Source organism: Prenolepis imparis, unplaced genomic scaffold (genome assembly GCF_030444845.1).
Source record: "Prenolepis imparis isolate NDT839.2.m4 unplaced genomic scaffold, iyPreImpa1.0 SCAF_9, whole genome shotgun sequence".
Lineage (NCBI taxonomy): Eukaryota > Metazoa > Arthropoda > Insecta > Hymenoptera > Formicidae > Prenolepis > Prenolepis imparis.
Genome location: NW_028141167.1, coordinates 4,666,601 through 4,689,730, shown reverse-complemented (window position 1 = coordinate 4,689,730; position 23,130 = coordinate 4,666,601). Strand labels below are relative to the sequence as shown.

Here is a 23,130-nt window from a genome sequence, read left to right as displayed (position 1 = left end):
ATGGATTTGGATCGAAATGAGATTTGCAGAGGAAAAGAGAAGAATGAACATTTGTACGTCACAAGCAGATGTGAAATTAAATATCGATAAGAAGGATATTTTTAACTTTCTTTAATATTTTTTCTGAAAAAGAAAGAAGAGCTGTCATTCTCTCGTGCAATATCAAAATTTTCTTTCATCTTCCACAAAAGCGGATTAGGGGATTATTAATTAATTCTTAGCCGAGTTTACGATTGCCGTATACAAGAAAGACCGGAAGAAGACTCATTTCTTCACGAACACGTTTTTCTTCAGCATGCGTATACGCATCGTGCGTAATTTCTGCTTCGCGGCTAATCTGCCGTGGCCGTAATATAAGTGCAGTGTGAACGCATAACTGAAAGATGAGATATATATACTCTGTACGTACAAGTGTCGAGATAGCCGTAATAACGTCTGAAAGAACACAGAGCGACAAGTCAATATGTTTTCAAAAAAGTCGGCCTTGTTCCAGTAAGATATATGGCTGTTAAGAGGTCGCACATCATGCTTTAAAATTTTATCTGGTAAAGGATACTTTGTCAGATTTTGCGCAAATCGCCGGGGTTTCACCTTTGTACCCAGTTCGTAGCCAGCTGAATGATTTTCGTCATGGACGAAATTCGCTTACCAGTAAGTAATGGTACGCAACCGCATCAGTGTTAATTGCATTTAGGGTTTATACACGTGGGTAATACGTGGTACGAGCGATTTGGTAGGTAAAGCCTTCGGGGTTTTGCTAATTGGAGTGAAACCATGCGTTAGCGTATTAGTGCAGCGTTTCTCAACACGGTCCAGGAAATGGATCGAGTGGCAGTTCGACTGAAAAATAGATGTATGACCTCATTATTATTGAACAATATTGTCGAAGTTTTTACAAAATTTTGCAAAATTTTTATTGCACATTAAAAAATATATGGAAATTCTAGTTACAAGAATTTGCGACGGATCTCTTGCTGATGTAGGTTCTTATTATCGTTTTCCAGCGGATCACTTTTCCGCCTGTCTGTGGCATAATTTTTGGAAAATGCGTTTTACCTCTAAAATAATGAGGTAATGCGATAATACCTCTCTTCGCTTCTTTTGTCGAAAAATATTGCATTATCTCTGGAGAGAATTCGGGGAATAAGATGTCACTAATCGGACATGACTTTGTTTCGCCGTAACAAGAGATTCGTGGCGTGTCGCTTTCATGAAGATTAGAGATCGCTGGGGAGAAAAATGGGGGAGGGAAAGAGGAGCGATGTTTTTTGCCACCGTCGATGGTTGAAAAAAGAGGAAAATGAGGTGGTTCGGGGAGAGCAAAGAGGATAAAGCGAGGGAGTTTCTGCTCTCTTCCCTCTTTTCCTCCCCCCTAACGGGCAAGCGAGCACTGCTTTCTCAGCCGTAATATTGGAAGTTTACAAGGTTTACCGTAATCGAATCTCGTTATACGACCGCAGAAGGCCTTTGGCAATCTGCTCGAGGACCCGATGCGACATCGCATGCTACGGAAATGCAAGTCTTTATCGGAGATGATGCGCGATACGGTTCGACGGTGCTTTAAACCGATGGGGATTTACGATACAAATGTTGCGCGAGAGAATGCTCAGTTCGAGTCACGTCAAAAAAATTTATCTGCTACTGTTGTCTTTCATCAATGAAATTAGGAAACATTCTTTCGTGTTGTAATATGATTAAACTGTGACTCTGTGTGCGTGCGTACGTGCGTGTGTGTGTGTGTGTGTGTGTGTGTGTGTGTGTGTGTGTGTGTGTGTGTGTGTGTGTGACATCTGACAATGAGTAAAAGCACTACAATTTTTACATTATGATTATGTCACGATTACGCCATTATGTCTGATATACGGCCGCGTCAATTTCTTAAATGATTGATTTCTCTTAAATTGCAGGCGCATATCGAGTATATATATATATCTGTAGTTAAGTTCTGAGGCAAAGATAATGAGCGGAACGCGTGGTGGTTGCATTAACCTCGCCTTATGCCGGCTAATTAGTTTATGCGCTCATCAAGGAACTAATTATCCGTTCAGAATAGACTTTCATTTACGATCAATTTCAACTGCGAAAAGTGCGATGACCGCCTGAAATATACATCAGGAATCTTGGAAGTTACAATAAAGTTGTATTAATTTAATAAAAAATTTAATTTATTGAGAAATAAACGTTCGACATTCAATGGAAGTTTGAACTTTGGATGATTCTTAATATATTTGTATCGGAAAGAATGAATCTAATAATTTAATTGCCATTTTTGTATTTATTCATTCCTACGTCTCTCTGCCTCTCTCTCTCTCTCTCTCTCTCTCTCTCTCTCTCTCTCTCTCTCTAGACTTTGATGTCTCCTATCTCTTACATAAATATTTACATTAAAGTATTAAAAAAGACACTTTAACGTGTAATCTTATCTGAAATATTTTTGAACAAGAGCCTTCCAATAATCAATATGTATAATCTATTCGATGTATCGCAGATAAGATACGTGTTAAAATGGTTTTCTATAATCTATGAAGCATAAATAGTTGCGTAACATGAAAACATGAGTTTTACAAGCATTTGAACAAATTAAAAGCGGGCATGGAAAAATTGCACCGTGCGATTTTAATTAGGATTGCCGTGGTCGCCGAAAGTTTTCTTCATTATCGTCGGAAAAAGAGTTTACTCCGCCGTTTTTTCGACACGATATTAATGTAAAATAATGTGCACGCGAGAAAACTGGTTGCCTGGGCTATATATTATGCATTATATGGGAATCAAGAGATGAAAGTCTATGCGATACGTCGTATGTATGTGTAGATATACGAGTTCATAAACAGTATGCGCAGAGAGAGAAAGAGAGAGAGATCGCGTAAAAAACTTTTATTCGCGAGACAGTTGCGTCGGGGGAATGGCGATGCGCAGGATAAATAAATAATATATCTTTTCGCTCGTCTTATACATTTGGACAATAAAATATACAAATACAATAAACGAATAAAACACGCATAGTATTTTTTATATATATTCATTATCGAGAAATGAGAATGTGTCTGTGGAAAATAAATAAAATTAATAACATTACATATATATATACATATATATATATATATAATTTTATTTATGTAGGTACATATATGCAGTTTTACAATTCTCAGTATTTACATCTCTTCTCCCCTCAAGGGCTCACAATAGTGAGTACGGGCATAGCAAACTCGAGCAAACCCCAACATCTGGAGGTTTTCTAAAGGTTTTCAGAGCCATACAAGTTTTCTGAAATTATAAATAAGGAATATACATAAAAACGCATACTGGATGCTGTTCATGTTTAAAATATTAGTTTCTCATTTTATATATCTATTATCATATTTCTATCAGTTTTATGTTGATTTCTTTTGATACATGGACATCTCTTTCTCTCTCTTTTCTTATTATTTTATTACATTTCTTTCATCCTTATTAGTCTCATTTACATATATAAGCCAATCGATAAGTCGAAAAAGTTTATTTACTAATTGTATAAATGCGGGTTAAAGATTATAAGCTCCCAAGATATGGCAAGAGATATAAAAAAGAAAAGACTCGATCTCTATGCTCAATAATTAAAATGGAACTAGGTTTTTAACGCGTTATGCGACGCGGAATAATTTTTCTTTATGATGTCGTGTGATATTATGGTAAGAGATACAGTTGCGTAAATTACTGCTTGTTTAAAATGAGAAAATTCATCTATAATTTTATTTAATTCCACGGCCTTTTTTTCTATAAAAGACACATATTTTCTATTGTCCGTTGGTATAATGAAAGTATCAAGAGTGAGACAGCATCGCGGAAAAGAACATTCTATCATTAAAGTAGACTACTTTTATGCAATTTCATTGCGTAGCCAGCGGTCTAAGACTTTACAGTTAGATCTGCACTCTTTATCATGACGCGTAAAAGAAGCACAGCCGACGACGAGAAGGACATGGAACCTTGAGAATTTCCTAGCTCATTGTGTGATTCGCGAAAGAAATGAGGTCTCCTCGCTCTTCCCGACATATCACAACGGAATTTCCCACAACGCGGCCCACTTTTGCATAATGTAGGAGCACACCTTTCGAAGGAAGGTTCTTGAACATCTCGAGTTGAATCACACAATGACGTAAAAATTTCTATTCCGGTTATTTAGAAAATATTGTAACGGCTACTCTTTATTTATTTCGAACAAAAAAATATATAAATTTATTTATTATATCGACATATATATATATATATATATATATATATATATATATATAAAGAATTAAAATCTGCTATATATATTTAATATATGAAATTAATTTATAGATGATTTAATCCATTTATAAAAACAAGCATTAAGTGATACGTTCGATACTTTTATTATTTATTAATTTTTTGTTACTTAAATTATATTTTTAATGTATCCGCCAATATTGCACATAATATTACAAACCAAAGAATTAATAAGAATTAACAAAAACAAAACGAATCGACCAAAATAATGCAAGACGTCCTAATGCCACCATGTTAATTGATACTCCATTAGCATTATTACAGAGATATTGTACGTATTGTACGTACTACAATCCAATTTAGTTACCGATTCGAAGGGGATGAGAATTAAGCCGCAGAAACGACGGACAACTACTGTGCCGTTGAGCATTTCTAGAAAAATAATTTTATTTTTAATTTTATTTATTATATGACATCTATCTATATATGAAGCATCAGCATATTATGCTATTAAGCGTATGTAATTATAAAAATACAATGTACTTAAAAATTTTCAATTAACATGAAAGAAGCACATTGTGTGTGTGATATGTATTAGATACAGATTTCAGATAACAGAATATTTTGTAAAAGATCTATTATATTTTTTTATTGTAGCTTTTTGCAAGTTATAGTGAAATTTTATCTTAAACATTCTCAACGTGTTCTCTCATCTTTACAAAGGCGGATAAGAATGAAAAGTAGAGAAAGATATACAATTTAGATCTCATACAATACAATACTTGAAATAAGAATGCAAATAATTTGGCATAAAATATTTAATTTAAAGTAATATATATTTGCACACTTAGGTATATTTATCATAATTATATATATACATTTGACACAATTATAATTGTGTATACAGTCTATCGTCTCGGAATCCAATGATCCGCTTGCACAAGTATTGCTGTCACGCGAATCATAACATTTCCATGTTTCTCTCTCTCCTGTTTAGAAAATAAAAAAATTATATACATTTTAAATAAATTTATATACATATATTTTATTGTTGAAAATTTGCATAATTACCTGAGTAAACAATAGCGAATATGATTACCAATATGGTGATCGCAATAAAGCCTTATTTTTTCATCTTTGAATTTTACAATTAATCAAATTAATAGTTATCTTACAGTTTTGAGAAATCAATCTATTCTCTAAAATTATCATTTACATCGCTGAGTATGATAAGTTATTTACAATTATCTTGCTAAATTATTTCAAGGCCTGCGTTATCAACGTTTATCATCAAGACGCAAGTCTTGAAAACGATACTTTTATATATTTTAATATTTTACATATTAATAATTTAAATATTATATTTTATTATTAAAAGTATTAATAGACAAACATATTTTATTAGAAAGAATTAATCTTCAACTGTTATATAAACGCAATAGGTATAACAAATAACGCAAATTAAAAATGTCTTAGTCTAATTGCTATTTTTTTAACACATTCTCGAAAAAATTTGATTAAAAATTCTTAAAAAGTACTTTTTTGTAGACTCAATATTAGTTTTATGAATTTAACGTAGAATATAATGTATAATATGTCAACTTTATTTTTAAGTTTTTATGACGATTGTTAGTAATGAAAATTTGAAGTAGATTTGAATCTAAATGTTATAAATATATATTGATATTATTAAAAAAATATATATAATTTAAAATTTGATTAACCATATACAATATATCATATCGGTGAGAAAAGAAAAACATTTTTAAACATTAGAAACATCAGCAATATTTTTGTATGCGGCGGAAATATATTTCAGAGACCTGAGTCTAATAATTCTGGAAGAATCTTTTTGAAAGTTATTTTTTTTATTATCATTATTACATAAAAGACAGAAAATAAAGTTTTAAAAATAAATGCACATAAAGAAATATAATCAATAAATTGTGCATCAGATGACAATTATTATATTTATAAAATAAGATAGAACTAACACATAAGTTAGTATATATATATATATATATATATATATATATATATATATATATATATATGTATATATATATATATGTAAGTGTGTATTTTATTTTTAGCTCAATATTGATATATTAAATAATATGATAATTAATAAAGATAAAATAGAAGAACAATATAGAGTTCTCTAATCATTATAATATTCTTTTTGATCTAAAGGCGTATGATATGATATTACAAGCAGAAAAATTAATAAGAATCTGTAAGAACAAACCGAATCGCCCAAAACGATACGAGACACCCTAATGCTGACATGCTGATTGTTATTATATTAGCCGTATTACAGAGTTCTTCGTTACACAAATTACAATCTCCGTTATCTACTGATTGAGAAGGAAGGTTCATGTAGTCACAACGGCGAATGGTAGTCGTAGTGCCGTTGGACTCTCCTAGAAAGAAATTTTATTTATTATTAATAATTTTGATCATATTATGTGTTACATTTATAATTTTATAATATATATGAGGCGTCGGGGGGGAGGGGGGGGAGATTATTATACTATTAATGATGAAAACGCAATATATTATAAAGATTCTTGATTAATATGCAAGAAGAGACTACGTACAACTTTCAAAACTTTATATAAAATGTTATATATTATATTAAATAGGATTATTGCAACTATTTACACATAGTTATATTCGAAATTTACTTCAAGCAAATTTCCTCATTTTTAGAAAGATTAAAATATTTGATATATTAAAAACCAAATATATATGTATATAATATATATTTTCATTCGTTTACGTTTCCTATCTTAGATACTTACTATAATTACAAGTGCCACAATGAAGACCAAGTGGACACTCCATTACTTCGCTCGGCAACGGCCCGCTTACACAAGTTTTGCTGGTTCGCGAATCGCATGAATAACATTTTTTTGCCTCTCCTTAGAAAGAAACGAATAAAATAATAAATTTTTAGTAAAAATATTTTTGCATATAACTACAGGTTGAATTAATGAAGTCAAGAGAAAGAAATATTTTCACGCTTAGATTACATTAATTAATTATAATTAATGATTTTTCGATTATACGAATGTTACAATATCTCCCAGTTTATTAATTTTGATAATTGCAAATTTATGACGACTCTTAAGAATCAGATCTTATGATAAATGTTATGCAATCCTTGCAATTTAACTTTTCCAAATTCTTGAAAATTTGTCATTTACAAAATTATGATCAAAGGGTTGTCATAAACTTATATATGTGACGTACCAGATTGAAGAATAGAGACTGCCACTATTAAAATAGCGATCACAAGTGAGCGAATTTCCATCCTTGATACGTTTTGATTTACGTCGAACCAATGACTGTCTCCAATATCTGAGGAAATCTAAGCTGCATTTCCTAGCGTTATCATTATTTTTTCTAATAGAACTGATTGCACGATAGATTACCGCGAACTTGGTATCTTAGGTAATACCACGCCTTTACGCGTTTAAAATACAAAAAAAAATTTTTTTTCCTAAACTAATTTATTAAAAGTATCTTTGATACTTTGGTATTATACTTTTCATTATATAAAATATAGAAGAAACATTGTTTAAAATTATATTGTTAGCAAAAATCAATTTTTATACAAAAACAATTGCAATACACACACAATAAACATAATATAATACAAATAATGATATAAATTAGAAATATTTCTTATGGATTAGTTTGCAAAATATAAATATCCTAAGATTATCTTTTTAATACTGCAGTATATTAAGATATAATTGTTCACACTATTTAATAATTTCATGATATCTGTACAATATGATATCTGTAAAATCAAAGAAAATATCATTTAATCGCGAAAAACCACTTTATACTTAACTCGAATTCTAAATAATAAAATTTATCTTATTATATATCTAATAATAAATATAGTTTTTTGTTATAAATCTTTTTACTTTTTACAAATACTAGAACAACACAAGCGCGCGCAATTCTTCGGTTTTATGTTAAAAAATGATATTTAAAAAAGAATAATGTAGTTTGTTTAAACTCGATTAATATTTTTTCGCAGAGAAATTAGCTTATTAAAGCGTTAATTTGCTAATTAAATTTTAAAATAATATGTTAAAAAATTAAAATAGTAATATGTTGTAAATAATATGTTATAATATCTTATTCTCGATTAATATTTTTTGACAGAAATCAGCTGATAACTGTCAAAAATATTAATTGAGTTTAAAGTACTATAACATATTACTTAAAACATATTATATTATTTTAACATATTATTATTTTAAAAATTAATTAGCAAATTAACACTTTAATCAGCTGATTCTGTCAAAAAATATTAATAAAGCAAAAATTTGCTAATTAAATATTCTAGCTTACATATTTATATTGTATATGTTATAGTGCGAAATAATAAGATTATTCTAATATACGTATGTATTTTATTTGTTACAGGTAGCATTGCGGTACACGGTGCGATTCACGCGTCGTGTCGGGAGTGCCGTGTAAAGTGTCGCGCGTCGGAAGTGCCGTGTAAAGTTTCGCGTGTCGGGAGTGCCATGTAAAGTGTCGGACAATCGTAATTATTCGTGTTTTCGGCGTTTTTGCGAGTGTCGTGAAGGAGGTCGACGATCGACCAAGAGAGGAGGAGGAGGCCCGGGGAGGCATCGGGCGACAGCGGAGCAATTATGAGGTATGCAATATAAAAACATTTTTTCTACATTGTTTATAAGCACAGACTTTTATATATTATAATATATAGAAGTCTGGGTTTATAAAATATTCGACACACACATATGTACCTATATACATAATTTGAATATTTTGTTTTCAGATCAATGTATGCTGTATACTACGACTTCGCTATTCTACGTATCGGTGAGTGAAAAATTGTTTATATAACATTTCTATAGCGGTAATGGGAGTCAAAATACGATCGATAAGCAACTTTTCTTAGCAAATATCCTTTTTATCATATTTTACTTTATAATAATTAATATTAATGTTGCAAAGCAAATCTGCTTTCGTTATTTCCAAATATTTCTTAAATTACGTATAAAATCGATTGAAAAACTTAAAACACTATATGGCCGCGAAATTCGTTTCCGTTAATTGACGGACGGCATTAACCACTTAAGCATAACACAATTCCATCTACTGCATTCGGTAACGTTATCGTAGACGGGCGGGACTAAAGTGCAAATAGAGAGAGCTGGCGCGAGCGAGAAAACTTAACAATAAATGAGGGAATTGCTAAAATATCACTGTTGATTGAATGCACACTTGTTCAGGTTTTTTCGGCACACAAACACGAAAGATGTCGACGACATCGATTTGTAAAAGCGGCATAATCATGCGCTACTGAATGAAATGCGAAAACAAGACAAACTAACAAATATTGCGTCCAATCATGGAAAAGAGAGAGATGTATATTACATGAAATTTAAACAAATTGAGAGCATATCATCGCTCTTGTAAAGACCAGATTCTTTAATAATTTAATTAACATATTAATCAGGTTAATTGTAATACAGGATAAATATGACACTCAAATATATATTTTTCAGTAATAAATTTAATAAATGTATCTTTCTTAATATATAAAATTATATCTATACAATCATTTCACTGCAAAATATTGCAGCGTAATGTATTTTCTCTAGCATCATAATTATCTTGATTGCATCTATAATTTTATTTTCTTACAACTCGGTTACAGAATATATAGTTCATTAAAAATATTTACATGTACAGAGTCTATGTATATGAATAACGAATCCAATAATCCAATAAATAATTTATTCTCCAGAAGAATAACAGATGTTTAATATTAAAAATATTAAGCACAGAAATAATTTTTCACAATGTGTTTCGCAAAAATAATGTACAAGAACTTGAATGTTCAATTATACAATACAATACATTATTATAGATATTGGTATTACACTTTGATGTAGCTTTGCTTATTGACGTCGACAAAATTAGTTAGCAAGTTGCGACAGGGATAGGGATCCTCGTAAGCGTGAAATTTTTTAAACTAAAAATGTACTCACGTACATCTAGATGTGATTGTTCTCTCAGAACCATAAGTTCCATGATCGTTCTACCATGAAGAGTATGTATACCCTTGCAGTGGTGCCCAATCTACTTTAACGTGTTTCTTAAATAAACGTATGTAAAATAATAGCCAACAGATAATGATTTTTAAATAATATGTAATATAGACAATTGTTATTGAAAATTTTTAATAATCGTAACAAATCTTGCCTTTTTTATTTGTAAAAATTTATTTAACATAACACATTCTCAAATTCTTTAGCCGGAAGATTTGTTATAAAATTATTGCTTATAATGGATTTAAAAAAATTGAAGATATATTATTTAAATATAACATGTTATGATGTAAAACTTAAGAGTTGATAAGATTCTGTAACAATATACACAGTCGTCCATGACAGCATCAGCCATGACAAGGTTACCATATTAATTGATATCGTGTTAGCATTATTACAGCCATCTGAATTGCAAAGTTCACACTTCTCCTTTTCAGTATTATTAGAACATTTATCGGAGAAAGGAACGCATCCACGTTTAACGATCACAGTGTCGTTAGGAAGTCCTGTAGAAAGAAATATTAAGTTACTATAAAATTCTCTTATTATTATGCAAAAAATAATATGCATAATATAATATATATGTGAGACATTGAAATATTATATTATTAAAAACTCTGTTGATTAGCATATAAGTGGGTTGCAAAACTTGTATATTAAAATATCTTAATACTATTTTTTATATCTCTGCAAATTTTGGGGAATTAAAATGTTAAAATTCATTAAGAAAATTGACTCAAGTAAACATTTTCACATCTGTAATAGCAAATAATTAAAAAGATAACCTAAAGCATTTTTATGATAAACATTTGTAAAAAGAATCTTGAAAAAATCTGATTTGAAGCTATAGAATATTATTATTCATATTATTTTCTTGAATACTTACGACGTTCAATTACGGCACAATTCCATTCTTCTTTTTTTTCTTCTTGTGCATCCCTTTGAACATTAAAAATGCTTCTACGTGATCTGTAGTGATCTGGTACTAATTAAAGAAAAAAAATATTAGTAAATATTGTATAGTTCATATTTTGCTCTAAATTGATAAAAGAAAAAAAAACTAGTAACCAAAATATCAAGGAACAGAAATTAATTTAAAAGGATTTTAAAATATCAAATAATTTTAAGCTTATATTATAATAATTATTAGTTTAAAATTAAATTTAACTATATTAAGAATCAATGCAATTATAGCATTTGCATTAATACAAATAATTTATAAAGAATTGCTCGCATATGAAATCTCTTTTCATGCAATGCAATTCAATAGCAATTTAAAAAAAGTATATAAAAAAGTTATTATTAATGCTATTAATATAAGTAATCTAAAAATATTTTGCATATTCTAAAAATCCTTTTATTTCTTTTAATTTGTAATTATTAAAAGGTTATACTTTTGCTGTAATTGTATTACAGTTTTATATTACTTTTAATTTAATTATTATTTTTAAACTATTTATTAGACTGCTTAATAAAAAATATTTAATGTAATTTATTCTAATTAACGTGAAATTAATTTTTTAGATACCTATTGCATTATTTGTCAGTTTTTTATTCAATGTGTTCAGTGCGGATTTTAGCTCGGTTGTCTGCGTCGGGGATGTCTGTGTCGGGGATGTCTGCGTCGGGGATGTCTGCGTCGGGGATGTCTGCGTCGGGGGTGTCTGTGTCGGGGGTGTCTGTGTCGGGGGTGTCTGTGTCGGGGATGTCTGCGTCGGGGGTGTCTGTGTCGGGGGTGTCTGTGTCGGGGGTGTCTGTGTCGGGGGTGTCTGTGTCGGGGATGTCTGCGTCGGGGGTGTCTGTGTCGGGGGTGTCTGTGTCGGGGATGTCTGCGTCGGGGGTGTCTGTGTCGGGGATGTCTGCGTCGGGGGTGTCTGCGTCGGGGATGTCTGCGTCGGGGATGTCTGCGTCGGGGGTGTCTGTGTCGGGGGTGTCTGCGTCGGGGGTGTCTGCGTCGGGGGTGTCTGTGTCGGGGATGTCTGCGTCGGGGGTGTCTGCGTCGGGGGTGTCTGTGTCGGGGATGTCTGCGTCGGGGATGTCTGCGTCGGGGGTGTCTGTGTCGGGGGTGTCTGCGTCGGGGGTGTCTGTGTCGGGGATGTCTGCGTCGGGGATGTCTGTGTCGGGGGTGTCTGTGTCGGGGGTGTCTGTGTCGGGGATGTCTGCGTCGGGGATGTCTGCGTCGGGGATGTCTGCGTCGGGGATGTCTGCGTCGGGGGTGTCTGCGTCGGGGGTGTCTGTGTCGGGGGTGTCTGCGTCGGGGATGTCTGCGTCGGGGGTGTCTGTGTCGGGGATGTCTGCGTCGGGGGTGTCTGTGTCGGGGATGTCTGCGTCGGGGGTGTCTGTGTCGGGGATGTCTGCGTTGGGGTCGTTCCTGTTGGAGATGTCTGTGTCGGGGTCGTCTCAGTCGGAGATGTCTGCGTCGGGGTTGTCACGGATGGAGTGGTTTCGGTCGAAGTTGTCGTATGAGATACACATTCTAAAACGTTTTTTTCTTCAAATGGTCCACTTGCACAATTCTTGTCTTCCATTGAGTTACATGTATAACATTTCAATGCTTCCCCTTGGAAATGATAAAGTATCCGATTAGTAAAAGTAGTTTTGCATATAACTATCTATTAAAATGTAAATGTCATTGTTATAACTAATTAATGAAAGAATTTTGTAATGTTAATATCATTTCTGATAACATATTTTATATAATTGATAACATCTGTATCAATTACTAAATAAACTTTGCTATACAGAAATATATGTTAAAAAATTAAATTATACACTACACACACACATACACAATCTGTTGTGCAATTTAATTTTTTTAAAATCAATTTTCTGGTAAAACTTTTACTGCAATAATTTAATTATTAAGGATTGTATATTGCTCACCTGAATGGAGAATAGCATATGTAACTATAGAAATGAAAATCACAAAAAAACGATTTTGTTTTTCCATCTTTGATGTGTCTTGATTTAGATCGAAACAACAACTGCCGCGGTACATCAAGAAATCTGGATGTATGTACGCTCTGTTCAACGTTATTATCGATTTTTATCATATAGTTAACCGCGATAAAAGTTAAATTATCAAGTATAGCCGCCAATGTTATCATCTCTACGATGCGATTAAAATGCGAAAAATGAATTATCAAGGATTCACCATTTTCAATACTTTGTACTTTTTATAGCCATGCTTTGTATGACAGAGGAAGAATAGCTTAGAAATATTTTATTAATAAAAGAATATTTTGTTTTTAATATACATATAATATAATCAATATAATATAAATTATAAATAGAAAAAATTAATTATTTTTTCAAAGTGCTACTTTTTTATTTTAGAAAATTTTATTAAGATTTCTTAGAAAACAATTTTTTATATTGGTTTTGCTATAAGATTGATAGAATGTATTAATTATATTTCTAGCAGTTTTATAAATGCTAGAAAGCAATTGTAATGAAGTAGATTTGACACATCAGATCACTAATATTCTTATAGCGAATGTTTCGTTACTTAAATTTTATTAAATTTTATTAAAGCTTTATTGCTCGCGTATACTATATGTATTTAATTAAAAAAGTAGATTTGAAGATAAAATTGAAATCAATTTGTCTCTTGTTTGATTAATTTTTAATTTTTAATTGATTCTTGACATGCGGCAATCAGACTTTTGCTAAAGTGACATATCCAATAAAAATTAATTTCTGTTTATGTGTACACTATACAATTTTCTCGAAAGCAAAGCTTAAAAGAATCATTTGAAAAAAAGCTATCATTACGCTATCACTGACAAACGTCTCATAGGAAATTGATTTATTTCTTTGTCAATCGCAGCGATTTTGCTTTGCTATCGAAGAATCGTCCTCCATCCATTCAAGATTTTTCAATTTCATTTAGGCCTGTTTCTTCTACCAACGTCGGTTAACTTTAACCTACAGTTAAACTATATCTTTGTCTTTTTTCAAATACGTTCTTAAAAAGAGACAAAGATATAGTTTAACCGTAGGTTAAAGTTAACCGACTTTGGTAGGCCTTGAACGTCTATCAATCGAAGTCCACAAAGTATGTTTTCTACTTTTCTTAGTCATGCTAACAATATTCGATTTGCAGCAAAATAATCTTGAATAAGATATATGTGCCAAATATTAATCTTAATCACACAATCTTGATTGATGAATTAAAGAACAAATAAGATACGAATAAATTGAATAAAACAGAAGTAAATACAACTAAAAATTATTTCGAATCTGAAACACGATTAGCAGGCTTATAAATCGTTCGACATCGATATCACAATTATCTAAATAATTATTTGCACGAACTGCGTAACGACCGATATAATATCAGGTTCTGACAATGAGATATAACCGATTTTGGTAGGCCTTGAACGTCTATCGATCGATGTCCACAAAGTATGTTTTCTACTTTTCTTAGTCATGCTAACAATATTCGATTTGCAGCAAAATAATCTTGATTAAGATATATGTGCCAAATATTAATCTTAATCACACAATCTTGATTGATGAATTAAAGAACAAATAAGATACGAATAAATTGAATAAAACAGAAGTAAATACAACTAAAAATTATTTCGAATCTGAAACACGATTAGCAGGCTTATAAATCGTTCGACATCGATATCACAATTATCTAAATAATTATTTGCACGAATTGCGTAACGACCGATATAATATCAGGTTCTGACAATGAGATATTATCTTCTTTTTGCAGAATAAAATTCTTTGCCCACGAGAAATATATTACAAAAGAATAATTTTGCATTGGACATATTCATAATTATCATGTGCACTAAAAACGACGAACAATCGACGTAGATTATAGACGTGACACACAAGATAACGTATTTCTCAGATTTTCCTATTCAAATCCGAAAGTGCCAGAAACCAACAGTAATTGTGTCGAAGCTGCATTGTACGTTACGCGTAACTCCTACGAGACGTAGAACTAGGGAGCGATTATGTCGTGAAAGGGGAAAGCCCTGTGCAGGTTGGGTGTCCACTAGAGCGTAAAGGTATTCACTTCCCACGCTTAAGCTGTGAAATAACAGTGATGCCCACAGATGCTTGCGCATCCTTGTCGGTTCCGGTTGTTCGGCATCAACGTATCTCCTCTTCCCCCAAGTTTGTTCCTTCAAATTTCTCCCCGCCATGCTAAATCGATTGCTTTTGATCAAGCTAAAATGTGGAACGGTGATTTTATTTTTGCCTCTCTATTTTCCTATCTCCTTCTTCTAATATACATAATCGTAGTCTTGAAACATAAACGTGAATAGCTTTTACGAACTCTCACTAATTCGGAAAATTGATTTTTTTCTTAGAAAAATATAAAAGATGCGTAGATAGAGAATTGTACAAGTAATTCGATAATTTTCCACATATATATATTCTTAATTATCAACCAATGCGGTGTTTTACTTTTTCTATCTTCTTATCTTTGTATTCATTGCACAATAAACGAGCTCTTGGTGCATTTCATATCGATCGATATGCGTCAATATGTGTTCACATGTAACATACATGTCGCAAAAAAATTGCATCGAATGAGATAAGAGTATCTGATCGGTATCAAGTGGATTTGTTGTTTAGCCGTGAGACGATCGTCCATATGTTGCAACGGTACAGAATATAACTGATACAAGTATGTCAAGCAAACTTATTTTATTAATGAACACAATATATCAGGATAATGCTCTACGCGATGTTTCCGCACCTTAATTATACTTTCTTCGATAGATCAAAGTCGTTTGGTTTTATATATGCAGCGAAAGCGCTTCTCTCTTAATGCACCCGAGTTCGTTGACACAGGCAGGCTGTTTACTTCGAGGAAGATGCAACGGTGTGTTAAAGAAGCGGGGGAGAGGGCATGAAACTCGAGTGCGTTAATGTACTTTCCTCTAGTGTACTTCCCCTATTCAAACAACCCTCGTCAACAGTTCCAAAATAAAAAAAAAAAAAATGTCACGAAGTGACTTATTAAAAGTTTACACGAGATTAATCTAGAAGTAAAGGCGAGATAAACTTTCTTATCGATTCCTCGAAGGTAAACGTTGTGATAATAATCGTGACTTTTTAATTGGCAATAATTGAATTAGAATTTGCACGCATTCACGGACGTCACGGCTTCTTCTCCTCGTATAGAGATTTTCGCACTTTACGATATCGCGGGTATACATATATGCAGAATGTGTGAAAGAAAAAAGATGTAAAATATATGTGTGGGTGCGGACAAATATATGCAAGGAAGTATAAGGTTGATATGAGGTAAAACTGTCGTGTATGTCAGTTTTACGCTAGTATTACCAAGAGGTGACACCAAAATGCAACTGCAGCGAAACGAGGATGTCGGGATTGATATCTCAGCGTTTCGTGTCTCGCGAGTCTCTCAATGCTTCATAATTCAACGCATGTCATATGAAAATAAATTTACAGCAAAATTAAAAATACACATGAATAGCAAATTTATCTTTCGCCAAATGTGCACGATTCTGACAATGTAATGCAAACGAAATAATGAAACTTTGTCTAGAAAACGATAGTACTGGAGTCCAAATTTCTTATATCTCCTATCTTTAATTTTCATTCTAACATTAATTTTGATACTTTAAGCTCATACACTCAGATTTTATCTTATCTTCTTGTGAAACTAATTTATTTATCTTACAATTTTGTCCAAAGCTTCTCTTTTAAACCTCTAAATGAGAAATCATTTGTTTATCTATTTGATATTTATTTGCCGATTTAAGATAAAGTAAGAGCTCAATTCCTACATAAATTGAATCTCTTGAAATTCTCTAGAATCGTGAAAATTGAAGAAAATAAGAGCAAAATTTCTCGAGTACACTTTATATCAATTAAGATTTTTCACAACATTATTTTTATTAATACAATATGTATCACATATTTTTGTGATTCTCAAGTAGTGTGTATGCAAATTATATTTTATTATATATTTAATATCTGACAGTTTTCTTTTTTTTTTTTTACATAAAAGTGACGTATTGCAATTTACCAATTTTATCGCCGACGCTTTTGAGACGCTGTGCAAAGGGAGTTTGCAACTTCAAACGAAAATTTCTCATTTCCGTAAAATTTTCCGATCTCTCGTTCACGTCGCGTTGCCATAAAAGAGGGCACTTCGTTTTAACAACGAACATTGGACAGCGAGAAAAGAGAACCTCGTTTTTCCGCGCTTCGTTAATCCGCGAGACCGCGCAGCGGGCGAACGTTGAAAGAGATAGAGCGGTTAATCTCTCGAACCAGTTGTGAACTTAATCCTATGATCTTCCTGCGAGGTTCGCACAATGCGCTCACCGTTAAATTAATATTAACCATCCGCAGCGTCGTATGCGCCGTTTTGTAAACATTCCTACATATAACGTTTCGCAAAAGCACGAGATTCTCTTCCGGTCATCTTATTATTTCTCTCTTTAACAATTTTCATATCGGTCTTACCACTTTTTATAATGATTCGTAATTTTGAGCTACGTAACAATTATTATATTGCACAAAAAATGAATGTATAAGGAGATGAATATAAATGCGGAGAAAATACTGATAAGAAACTTATTAAAACTAATATGAAATGTAAAAACAAACGAAATGAAAACGAAATATAAAAATGACGGTGCTTCGTTTTTAATTCTAGATCGGAACACAATTTTGGATTTTGGTAGAGAGTACCGGTTACATGAGAATAATACATCTGATAAAATTTAATCTCCATTGTGATATATATATATATATATATATATATATATATATATCTTTCAAATCTTTCAAATGTCTTTGATATTTTTTCGATTCTTTCGAAAGATATACTTAGCGAGACGCTACCGCGTCTCCTGATATTGGTATAGTTTTATCACGGTATCTTTGCATTTTATCATTCAATATTTTTTACACAATATCTTTTTGAGAAAAAAGAGAAAAAATGATAATTTGTAAACTTTCTATATTTATTACAGATTTAATACAAGCTATTATTAAATTATTACTCATTATCAGATTATTATATTTTATTAAATTGATAAATATTGAAATTTGAGAATAAATATGAGAAATACATTTTTATGTTAAATATTTTTGAAAGTTTTTCTAATAGCATATAGTTAATCAATATAATTTATCATTTATTTACAAGCTAAAGATAAAACTAAAATGAAATTAAAGATAAATTAATTTACTTGCAATATTTTATTTTATTATTATAAAATATCTTAAAGAAAATATAAGAAATTTTCTACGACGCTCTCTCTTATCAGGCTGCAATGTGTGTGTGCTATATCAGATAATATAAGATCTGCAGTATATCAGCTAATTATAAGTATACTTTCGATAAAAGCGTGTATTATATGTTGCTTCTTTATATTTTTATTTTTTTACGAGAAACAAAATTCATTATCGGAAATGCGTGCTGATGACGGCATATATAACTGACCAGTGATCATCAAGAAAGAATATTATAGAAAACGATCCAGAATGATTCATCAAAGTCTTAATTATCAGAGAAATTAAAGATAAGGCTTTATTGTGCTGTACTGACGCTGCGTTTTCCCCAACTTCCACTTGTAGAAATTTGCACGTAATAAAGTAAAGCAATAATATTCCATTAACGTCACACATAAATGCATAATATAATATGCATAAGATGATGTTAATATACTACTAACTTTTAAAATTTGTCTTATAAGAAGTAGAAAATAAAAAATAGTAATATTAAAAATCAAAAAAGAATTCCTCATATAACGTATGTACATATATAATATCTTCAATTTTTAATCTAAATAGTCATTAATATTTTTAATATTAGCACTGGTGTCGTGCATAAGATAAAATGAATCATAAATACATAATCGCAGCTATAGGACAAGCGCTAGAATCATTTATGTGTGACATACGTGGGCCGCGTAGGTCTAAAACCAGAATATCATTATAAAGATATAATTATCATTTATCACTAATGCACGACGGACATGCCACAATTTATGGTTTAACGATGATAGCGTGGTACCAGACGTGATTTTATAACACATAAAATAAAATTTCTTTCAAACTGCGCATTGCTTTATCATACATTCGAACGATCCATGTATTGTTTCCATCGTCGAAAGAAAGATGCCGTTAATGTTTTAAAATTTCAGTGATAAAGCATAGGTTATTGAAATTAATCGATATAAATGATGTTAACTTTTTGTAAAAGAGTAAAACAAAAAATGCAATGCGTTCAGAGATAATGCAGAATATGTGTATAAAATACAATCACAAAAATAAGAAGAGATTGAAATATTATGAACGTCTTTCTCTTATTAGAATCTATAAAAAATATTACGTAAAAAATATAACGCCGATTTTTACGAATTTTACAGGAATAAAAAAAAATTCTTAATTTTGAACGTACGTAATTTCATACATATTAAAATCCACTTAGACACTTAAAGCATGGCATATGTAATCAAATATGAATTATAGAGGTAAAGAAGCTTACGGCACTTGATAAGTAGAATATTTATCGTGAAAGTGTGCATTAATTGCAAGCATTAAATCGTGGTTTTATTGACCTTTCATAACTCGCCATAAGCTGGATGCAACATTCTATGGCGGAATATATCAACCAGAGCAATGGTTTTTTTGACATGACCTCATCATTTATAGCCAGCTGACTTCTAATAATACTGTCTTTAATTTAATTAAAATAGCTTGTATGTGGAAAACTAGCGTGAATATATTTATTATTATACTATTTTAATGGATATTTATTAACATTGTGAAATAATTATATTTACATAAAAATAAATATATATGAAGAGAAGACGAGAGCTATATGATCCGATACAAAATATCCAATTGTTCTCGTGGCTTTGGCTCTTTTCTGTTCACTCGTCTAGATGAACGGATTACGATATATTGAAATATATCGAGTACCAATATATATTGAAACAGACATGAACAGATATATCATGAAATGTAAAAAGCGCCTTTGTCATGAATATCGTAAGCATGTGTTTAAACTTGTTCTATAAAAAAAAATAATTTTCTAGTAAGTTTAAGTTTAGGAAAATTATGTTGACGACACTCTCACTCACCCGTCATGAGATTGACTTATAAACACAATCAAATCAAATTTGAGAGAACGTTACGATGTATTCCTCAAATATAAAAGTAAAGAAATAAGTTATTTGTACATGAAATAATTAACTATGCAACACGTGTCTATCGTGACTACTTGTCTCCTCTTCACGTTCGCTTATTTATTTATGAGCTTAGTCTGCGCTTTAATTTATTCATAATTTATTCACTCGAATATTTACTATCCAACATCATCTTCAACTTTCCGTTACTTTTTTGAATTCAATTTCAATGTAACGAGCAAATTTACTGAGAAATAAATAATGCATAGCGAATCGAGAATCGTTTTTTCCCCTTTTACTCGCATTTCTATTTATTATACTTATTGATTTACATAACAAACATAATATTATTTTCAATCGTGTTATAAATGAATCATCGAGACTGATTTGTCAAATTATGACAGTTGTATCTGCAATTAATCATGAATAATGATAATTACAAATTTAAAACATTATGAAATGATTTATAAAAGAAACGTACGATTATTATAAAATTATTTACAAAGTATTGATAATATATATCTATATAACAGACTTTTTGTGTATTTAAAGATATAGATTTGTATTTCAATAAAAATTTTATAAATAAATCTAATATTCCGGAATAAAATTATCGGCATCAATGTTAAAGTTTACTTATGGAATCTGTAGTCAAGTTGCAATCTCTTCAACTTGCATAAATTAGTCTATTTTCCATTGAGACATGTCATATCGAGGTAATCATTCTAATAATATTTAAAAATCTATGCAAGGGATTAAAATCTGACATATCCGACGTGGCGAGGAATGATATGATGTACGATGTGCACAAAATAATACAGTCATATAGTGATAGCCAAATTCAGAACGAAATCTTTCATTATATTTACAAGGCGAGAAAATTGCGCGTGTGTATTGCCTCGCTACTTTCACAATTGCAGTCTGCGAAAAAGAAATCATCTGTGATCACTTTCACAGATCGCCTAATGCCTAATTGATTGTTCGATGACGGAAGACGAGTGTTAACGATTGCACTGTTCGATATATCTATGATCAATAAAATTTAACTGTTAGATTTTAAAAATTAGATAATGCGCACATAATCTATTATATAAACTATTATGTTTCAGTATGAAATATTATTGTAAATAAATGTTAAATTAAAACTTCGTTGCAATATAAATAAAATTAACAATTTTTAAATTTTTGCAAGATAAACAGTCAGTTATATAGCACTGATATTTATTAATACAAGATATATTTTGATGTATGATAATAAAACAATAATCGCATATTATATTTTCCCAACACATTCCGACACCAAAAATATTATTTTGTGCAATTTTTTATAACATATTATAAGTAATTTACTATAGAACACTTGCGATAATTGAAATTTGCCAAATATATTGTGCCATAAATTCTTAAGCATAATCTTCTTTTGGTACAATTTCAATTGCATTTTAACCTCCTGGAAACCAAGGCCCAAGCAGTTCGCTTAGTTCCAAACACAACTGAAGAAGATTTTTCTGAAATGTAAGAAAATAAATAAAATATAACTTTTTATTTTATCTAATTATATATATTAAAATGTATAAAAAATATTACGTTTAATTATAATTAGCTACAATTAAATGTACAACTATAAATATTAAAAAATATGAAAAACATAATTGTATATATTAAATAAAAGTTTTATACCAGTTTTGGGTTCCACCAGTGCTGAACAGGGTCTGTTTCAGCTGATGTAGGCGCAGCCATGACATTGGAAATCGAGACAATCGCAAAACCGGCAACTAATAGAAATGTATATGTTACGGTATTCATCGCTGCGAACTGATCAAAAATTTTTGAATTCTGATATTACGTCTTTATAGTGACTTAATTTATACATCAAAAAGTCGTGATTTGGGCATCATGAACATTATCTAATCCAGAAAATTCTAACATTAAGACTTCATTAAATTTTATTTGCACATTACTTTTCAAAATTCAAGATAAAGTAGAGTTTATTGTTGAATATAAAATTGATTAAAGGAAATAAACGTGGTACTTTAGTGTTGTACTTGAGAATAATACATTTTTTTAACGCATTCTTCACATATAAAACGTCGTGTGAAAAATTATTCTTTTATTTAATATAAGAACTAGCTCTACTAGCTTATTCTGAATTAATATTATTAAATTTATTCTAAATTACTTTTCTAAATTCTAGATAGAAAATTGCTTTATAAAAAACACAATAAAAACATATTAAAAATTTTATAATATAACGCGTATATAGTAATAAAATGTTGATATAAATTATAGGTATACACATAGTACACTTTTTCTCTTTTTCTCTTTGGTATATAAGTATAATTATATGTATACTATATTAACGCGATTTCCTAAAATTTAATTAAAGTGTATAATTTTATAAAAATAAGATTTGAAAAGAGAGAGAGTATTTTCTTATATATATTCTTATATAAATTCTTATATATATATAAATAATCATTTTCTTGCATATAAATATCTTCTTTATAAAACATTCTAAATATTTTTGTGTGAGAATAAAAAATAAAATTAAAATAAATAACATTAAAAGAAAAAAAGATATAAATAATAATTATGTCACATATGTAGTAATAATATATATAATTATTTTGTAACAGAGAGAGAGATTATTTGAGATT

At 30.6% G+C, this 23,130-nt stretch overlaps 2 protein-coding genes and 2 long non-coding RNA genes across 4 annotated transcripts in view; 1 reads left to right on the top strand and 3 right to left on the bottom strand.

The window, feature by feature from the left end:
* LOC145941069 (uncharacterized) overlaps positions 1-9,163 on the top strand; it is a 66,151-nt gene extending 56,988 nt beyond the window's left edge. The window contains exons 4-5 of the long non-coding RNA XR_014426120.1: positions 8,674-8,911; positions 9,053-9,163. This is a non-coding gene — a long non-coding RNA (uncharacterized LOC145941069). The remainder of the gene's footprint in view (positions 1-8,673; positions 8,912-9,052) is intronic.
* On the bottom strand, positions 6,286-7,642 carry LOC145940842 (uncharacterized). Its single transcript, XM_083046457.1, has 3 exons — positions 7,483-7,642; positions 7,032-7,151; positions 6,286-6,650 (listed from the first exon to the last, which is right to left on the bottom strand). The coding sequence occupies exons 1-3, from the start codon at positions 7,541-7,543 to the stop codon at positions 6,451-6,453; spliced, it is 381 nt and encodes a 126-aa protein (XP_082902583.1). The 5' UTR covers positions 7,544-7,642; the 3' UTR covers positions 6,286-6,450.
* An 837-nt stretch (positions 9,164-10,000) lies between the features above and the next one.
* LOC145941065 (uncharacterized) lies at positions 10,001-13,354 on the bottom strand. Its single transcript, XM_083046871.1, has 4 exons — positions 13,215-13,354; positions 11,860-12,891; positions 11,218-11,316; positions 10,001-10,837 (listed from the first exon to the last, which is right to left on the bottom strand). Exons 1-4 carry the CDS (start codon positions 13,327-13,329, stop codon positions 10,614-10,616), a joined length of 1,470 nt encoding a protein of 489 aa, XP_082902997.1. The 5' UTR covers positions 13,330-13,354; the 3' UTR covers positions 10,001-10,613.
* An 8,323-nt stretch (positions 13,355-21,677) lies between these two features.
* LOC145940557 (uncharacterized) lies at positions 21,678-22,298 on the bottom strand. The gene is made up of 2 exons (XR_014426042.1): positions 22,154-22,298; positions 21,678-21,981 (listed from the first exon to the last, which is right to left on the bottom strand). It is a non-coding gene; the product is annotated as an uncharacterized LOC145940557 (long non-coding RNA).
* Between the last annotated feature and the right edge of the window lie 832 nt (positions 22,299-23,130).

Coding starts and splice junctions, on each gene's coding strand:
- LOC145940842 (XM_083046457.1), bottom strand. CDS start 7,543: ATGGAAATTCGCTCACTTGTGATCGCTATTTTAATAGTGGCAGTCTCT. Junction 7,152..7,482: donor AGTCTCTATTCTTCAATCTG/GTACGTCACATA, acceptor TTTCTTTCTAAG/GAGAGGCAAAAAAATGTTAT. Junction 6,651..7,031: donor TTGTGGCACTTGTAATTATA/GTAAGTATCTAA, acceptor ATTTCTTTCTAG/GAGAGTCCAACGGCACTACG.
- LOC145941065 (XM_083046871.1), bottom strand. CDS start 13,329: ATGTACCGCGGCAGTTGTTGTTTCGATCTAAATCAAGACACATCAAAG. Junction 12,892..13,214: donor ATATGCTATTCTCCATTCAG/GTGAGCAATATA, acceptor ATCATTTCCAAG/GGGAAGCATTGAAATGTTAT. Junction 10,838..11,217: donor TTGTGCCGTAATTGAACGTC/GTAAGTATTCAA, acceptor TTCTTTCTACAG/GACTTCCTAACGACACTGTG.